This window comes from Limulus polyphemus, unplaced genomic scaffold (assembly GCF_000517525.1).
Source record: "Limulus polyphemus unplaced genomic scaffold, Limulus_polyphemus-2.1.2 Scaffold5278, whole genome shotgun sequence".
Classification (NCBI taxonomy): domain Eukaryota; kingdom Metazoa; phylum Arthropoda; class Merostomata; order Xiphosura; family Limulidae; genus Limulus; species Limulus polyphemus.
The window spans coordinates 60,160-67,146 of record NW_013670888.1 but is presented as its reverse complement, the minus strand read 5'-3'; the positions used below and the strand labels follow the sequence as shown (position 1 = coordinate 67,146).

The following is a 6,987-nucleotide window of genomic DNA, read 5'->3' as shown; positions in this document are numbered from 1 at the left end:
TGCTTGGTGATATAATTGACCACTGTGGAGTGGTTGGAGTGTACCATAACTACCTTCCCCCCACAGGAGAGGAAGGAAGTGGGACATAGCTCGACAAATCAACATCAGTTCAAGAATGTTGATATGGAGAGAAGACTCCTCGACCAACTAGAGACTGGAAATCTCCAGAGTGTCGAGGTAAGCACCTCCACCCTTTAAAGATGCATCCATAAACAGATATAAATCTGGATGTGGTGAAGGAAGTGGAATCTTCACCGTGATCTGGTCTCTGTCTAGCTACCAAGCCAGGTTGGTCTTAATTGGGTGAAGGAAGGGTAAAATAGCAGAGGGAGCTAGCTGTGCCAATATAAGTAATATTGTAATATTTATTGAAAGCTTGCCCAATGTCATGAAGATACACAAAACAAATCAAAAGTTATAGTATGGAAACTCTGATGGTTACTTTGTGGTTATAAGATCAGTCACATTGACTAAACTTCTCAATAATAACAAATCAAAGCAAAACTAACAAAGATATTCTACATATAAGAAGATGCATAAGAAAAATTGTGGCAAAATACATCTCTCCATTCTAGTGAAAGAGACTAGGCCACTTTTCTTACCAACTTGTTTCCTTTGCTTTGTTTTAATGTGGATTTCTTCTGCTTCATCCAATACAAGATTCATATACTCATCAAACCCCTAACAGACATAATGAAAAATATGTGAAAGGTAACATAATTTAACATAAAACAGGAAGTGAAAGAAAAATATTAAAAGTTACATTCCACCAAAATTAAAATATTAAATGCTACATTTTATCAAATTGAAAATAATAGAAGTTACATTTCTTCAAACTGATAAAATACTAAAAGCTACAATTAGTTTCTTATCAATGTTTAATTTCAGAAACATTTTTTCTTTCATTACCTATCCCAATTAATTGCTTTTAATCATTTTTTAATAAACTATTTTCATGAATAAATCAGATGTTTAATCATGTGACATTTGAATTATGGTAAAATATGAAGTGCATGGTAAACTGATATTATAAAAGTGATTTTTCTATAATGATATGTATAAAAATACTTATACACTGTATTCTGTAAAAAAAAGTTAATAATACCATCTTCCTTTGTGTGCAAACACCACACATTTTAATAATTCTACTTTGGGAAATTAGAAATTTTTGGTAAAGGAAAATAATATTGTATACAAGCTTTTGCAATTAGTTTTGGGTCTTCTTATAAATAGTAACGTAACAAAACTGGTCCTGAAGCAGCTCTCCCTCAGTTTGGTAAATTAATGGGTTCATATATTCAAGTTTACAGTACTTTAGTGATTGTAATATTTAATACTGACTTGCAGTATGTTTCTATTTCTTTCCCTCAAATCTTCATTTTCAAATAAACAAAACAAAGATGTAATAGAGCATAAAATTTTATGAAAAAAAAATAACAATGACATGTTATTTAAAATTTTTCATAATTAAAAACTATGCAATGTACTTTACACTGAAAGAAAGGTTTCTTTTCTGTTTCCATAATTTGTTCAGTTTTGTGTTCATTTCAGACTTGTTATTCTTGCAAGTTTGAGTAAAAGTTGATGTTCATGTGAAGAATGAATATACTTCTGTTCATTGTACTGTTTTCATATTGTATTTGCATAACCCCTTCAGCCTTCTAAATGCATATATATTTTTTCAGTATACAGTATATTTGGTATTTTCTCTACTCTCAACACAAACCATTGCAAAATCAATAATGTAAACTAACATGAAATGTTGATAACTCTGACTCCAAATGCATAATACAATGTTGAATGGTAATCTGTACAAGGTTGGGACATGCAAACTCTGAATAAATGCTTCAACGTATTAAACAATTTTCTTTTTTTCACTGAGAATATTTTTGTAAGTACTTTGTTCTTAGCAAAAATCTGTGTACATAAGTTCTACATTATTTTTTTAGAGATTAAACATTAAAATAAAATATGCTATCTAATTTTATGAAATATGTCTGAATTGACATTTTAGAAATATAAAAAATTCTAATTTGAACGATAAAATTTAAAAGAATATAGAAAATTAATGTTAATTATTTTTTGAGTTTTTATAGCAACTTCCATCAAAATTAGTATTTTTATCTTTCAGCTTAACATCTAAACTCAGGTTCTAGCCAAAAAAGCAAAGCAAACATACCTACTATACAGGATATAAATCTATGAACATCTTTAAACATTTGTATGACAATTGATAATTTTGCATTTAAAATAGCAGTGAAATTTTAATTTAGTGATATGTTTTTAACCAAATTTAGCTATAAAGCTGACAATAAAAACTGCTAAAAAAAAGAAACATACGGCAAGTTTATACTATTTAATACTTACAATAATATGTCCTTCTATTCTGAGGTTTACATTTTCATAGAGCCATATTTGAATTCTTGCTCTCTGTATAATAAGTGACAAAATGTATTAATACTAACTACTACTCACTGCACACTATAATGAAAGACAAAAATTAACTCTATAATCCCAATCCTTCTGGATGGTAGACCTTTTTTCAACAGGAAAAAATAATTAAATAAAGCTCATACATAGTTTAACATTTAGATAATTCAGTATTATTTTACATGAGCACATTTATTACAGTGTTGGAGTCTTAAGTGTTGTAACTACACAGTTACTCAAGGGTTTGTTATTAATCAAGGGAAACAAATCATAACACATTTGATTTATGAGGTAAACATGTACTTATCCAAAGTAAAAACCTAGTATTTTATATATTAAAGTAGCCTTAAATTTAAAGTCAAGCAACATAAACATTTTAATAATATCAACTCATTTTATAAAATTAAACTTTTAGTAATCATATCTTACAAAATTTTAAAATCATTAGAGAGTGAATAAGAAGAAAACAAAAAAGCTATTAAGGCATCTGCCACTTTCTCCAAATTTTAGCTGAAGACTACAGGGAATGCAACTGATAGGCAGCACCCAACACCAACTCTTAGGCTACTTTTTACTACCAAATAGTGGGATTGACCAATGCATTATAATGCCCCTATGGCTAAAAGGGCATGTATGTCCTGGGATGTATTTTGATCTGACAACCTACAGATTGTGAGTTGAGTACCCTAATCACAAAGCCATGCCATGCCAAAACTATAATTCAGATAATGCAGTATTATTGTAGTAAAACTGTTTAACTTCTCCATTTGTAATGTTTTATTTTTACCGTGATCGTAGGATATCATTAGTTGTGTAACACTGTAACAAAATTTTTCAGTTTTTGTTATTGAAGGAAAAAAGACTTCGGGCATAATAATTTAGTATTTTCAATTAACCAATATATTATAGTAATCAAAATAAAAGTCAAAGTTGAAATAGCATTAATAACAAAAGTTTTAATTATTATAGTTTTGAAATTCAAAAATAGCTAAAAGGGGATAGAAAAAAATACATCATTTAAAAACATTTTGCCACTGTTACCGTGGTATTATCATGATTATCCCACATTAACAATGGCAAAACGTTGTTTTTAAATGATATTTTTTTTCTATCTGATTTTAGCTGTTTCTGAATTGTAAAATTTTATAGTGTGTGGCATACCCCTAGCATGTATATTACAGTTTTACCCTTACAAAATTTGAAAACCAATATAGAATAAGTAATAAGGAAACTTAGGTTAATCAGATATCTTGGTGATAACACTGTTTAAATTCTTAATGGGGGATATCACCAAATGAAAGGCTTTAACATCTCTACTTACCAATTAGTTACTGAACTTCTATGGCTATTGGATATAAATATCCAAATTGGTTTTTATTTTCTAAAGAGGATGTTTGGAGCAGTGGAATGCTTGGTCACTTGAACCAGTATGCTATGTTACATCTGCTTAAATAATGCAGAATTTAGCATAAACACGGCCCCCTGCACATAGCAATTTGCAACTAAAATATATATAATAATGCATGGATAAAATGCATTTTTCACAAATTACAAAAAATATTACATTGACTTTGACTGCTTATTAATAGTTTAGTTATTTCAGGTTACATTACATATAAACATTTGGTCACTTATTAATAGTTTAGTTATGCATCTCTATGGTTAAGGTACAAACTTGAATGGTACTTTTCCTTAGATAAAGTCTCATAGTGTATTATAGCAAAATGTGACAAAGAAAATCACATATTTAAAATTGCTTTACCTTAAAAATTACTTGGCTTACATGATCAAAATTTTTCCTGAGGCACATTGAAAATGCTTTCTTAAATTATGTGCCTCTAGTGAAATTTTGGAACTCTTGGACATGTGGTTTTCAACATATCATTTTACGTGTTTTTTCTTTAATAATCACCCTGTACTTTACATATATACGAAAACTTTCTTTACAGCTGTACAACTGCTAACACAAACATAATAAAAATTAAGTAAACAAAAACTCATTCTTACATTTTGAAGGTACCTGAAAATCAAGTTCTGTAAAGGGAAAAAACTGTCAAGGAAAATTACAGAAACTATACTTTACACAATTACTTTCCAAATACAATATATGTAATAAATTCTCAAAATATTCATTGAATAAAACTCACAAACATTAAGTTAAATAAACTATTAATATTGTGAATGCCTTTACAAGTATAAAATTTTGTTATCAAAAATTAGGTTTACAGTTAATGAGATTTCAAAATAAGAATTTTTTACAGAAAATGTAAATAATTTAACAGTGCCTTCCAAGCTGTATCTGCTAAACACAATCATGTAAGATATATGCAATGGTAGAGTTAAATTAATGGTCTTCACCCATGGCTTCCATTTCTGACCTATATCTTAGTCATTTCTAAGTAACAGGTTTAATGGTATATTTAAAAAATAAAAAAATAATCAATTTTGTAAGAAAGTATTTACTAGAGCTTAAGGATTCAATGAGTTTTCAATGGATAAATGCCACTTACAATAATAAAAAAAAAAACTGTAAACTAAAGAAAAAATCTTAAATGACAAATATCTAGTATTTTTTACCAGACAACTTACAATAAGTGGAGTTTGAATAGATAAAAAATGTTTCTTAACCCTTACAATGCATCAAGCAGATACATCCACTTTGATATTTATAGCCATTTGATGTGACAAGCAGATTTACTCCACAGATTCATAAAAGACTAGAATGGATCAAATTTGTAACTTTATTTTTTTTGAATAATTGACACTTTTCAGGAACTAATTAAAGAAATGGAGTAGGAGGTGGTTAATCCAAATTGGACTCATGAAAAGTGGACTTAGTAAAGAAAAGCACCAGAAAAACAGAGTTCAAATTCTCTCTAGCATAACCAGGATAAATAAAAACGACAACTTCAAAGATGCATCAGGAGAAAAACGCCCCCTGGCCGAATATATGTTTCCATCTCCCAATGGATCAAAACACAGACAGCCTCAACTGTGAGTGACCCTCCCCCATAATAAATAACAATTGAATAATATGCCCTAAGACACAACACAAGTGAACATAATACAATAACATATACAGCTAGATGAGAAATAGAAAAATGAGATAAAAACATGTTAAATTTATAAATATAACAATACAGTTATGTAACAGAATCACAAAAAACAAAATGACATCCACTTTTGAAAACAAAAACTGATACGTTAGAATGGAATTCTTATTTTAACATACAATAGTTTAAATTTCATATTTTCAGTAATATGTTTAAAATAAAATTAAAAAAGACATCTCAGCTTAAAAGTTGAATTTCAAAACGAATGTTCTTATGTCTGTAATAAAACTTGAAAACTGCAAATATTCCAACCTTGGGTCTGCTAATTCAGTAACACTAAGACTAATTTAGCACTTTAGGTTTTATAAAGTAACTTTTAGCCCTGAACTGTATATATATATATATATGGGGTACTCAAAACTCATACACTTGTTTACTTGAATGCATGCCCATTGTTTAAGACAAGAGCTAAACATCAATGTATTTTCAGTTTAGTAGGATCTCTTGATGTGCGAGTAGTATGTTTTCTACATATAACTATAAGTTATTTTTATGTGATAATACTGTAGAGTTTTGTTATTCACAACACCACATGTATGCTGAGAAAAGGACAGTAAGTGGAAGTATTTCTAGCGAGTTTCATAACTATTTGAAATTGAATGATGAAGCTACTGTTAAACTATTAAACTCAGACAACTTAATTGATGAAGAAACCAATAAAGGGTTGAATACCAGAAACTGTAGTGATCAGTAATCTCTTTTGTGAGCGATTTTAATAGTAAAGAAAATGTTAAGGTTGAATATTAAGTTCTTTATATTTCCACCACAAAAAATGTCAAAGGTCAAAATTGGCTTTGGTTTAAAAAATACCATAAATAAAGAATCAAAGATGTATTATTATTATTGGAGTTCTAGGGGCTCCACGTATATAAATATGTTAATGTTACAAAATTTAACATATAGTGATATACTTCACAAAATTATTTTATATTCTTGCAAACATAATAATTTAAAAGTAAATTATAACTATAACAGTATAAGTCATAAACTATGATAAAGGATACAATGGGTTGCACCATGACTTTCTGTATTTTCTGTACTCCTCCTTTGTACGACATTTTATTTACTTCAGTTACTTACCTCTTAAAGGCCAAAAAGCAGTATAACTAAAGTTTTCTTTATTCTAAATAATCTAAGTTAAACCTAAAACTATATCAACCACAAATAACGTAAGAAGTTATGCTTTCTCTAACCTGTTCTCGAAACACGACAATTGCTTGTCACATGGTTGGCTTATTACGCCATCTACTAACCTTTAATCAGTGTTTATAAAAGTGCTCTTTAATTGCAATGTGAATACATGTATATTTCTATTAATACAAGTAATAAAATTTAAAAAAGAAGAATGATGTATTGATTGCAATGCCAAAACTTACAGAAACAATGTAGGGATGAATACATAAAACTACATAAAAATCCCTACATAAGTAGCCAAATATTTCCA

The 6,987-nt window shown here is 28.7% G+C and overlaps 1 protein-coding gene across 1 annotated transcript; it reads right to left on the bottom strand.

Annotated features, from left to right (window-relative positions):
• Positions 1-489: 489 nt before the first annotated feature.
• On the bottom strand, positions 490-6,776 carry LOC106472372 (small nuclear ribonucleoprotein E-like). The gene is made up of 4 exons (XM_022400957.1): positions 6,548-6,776; positions 4,438-4,464; positions 2,368-2,430; positions 490-681 (listed from the first exon to the last, which is right to left on the bottom strand). The coding sequence occupies exons 1-4, from the start codon at positions 6,599-6,601 to the stop codon at positions 505-507; spliced, it is 321 nt and encodes a 106-aa protein (XP_022256665.1). The 5' UTR covers positions 6,602-6,776; the 3' UTR covers positions 490-504.
• Positions 6,777-6,987: the final 211 nt, after the last annotated feature.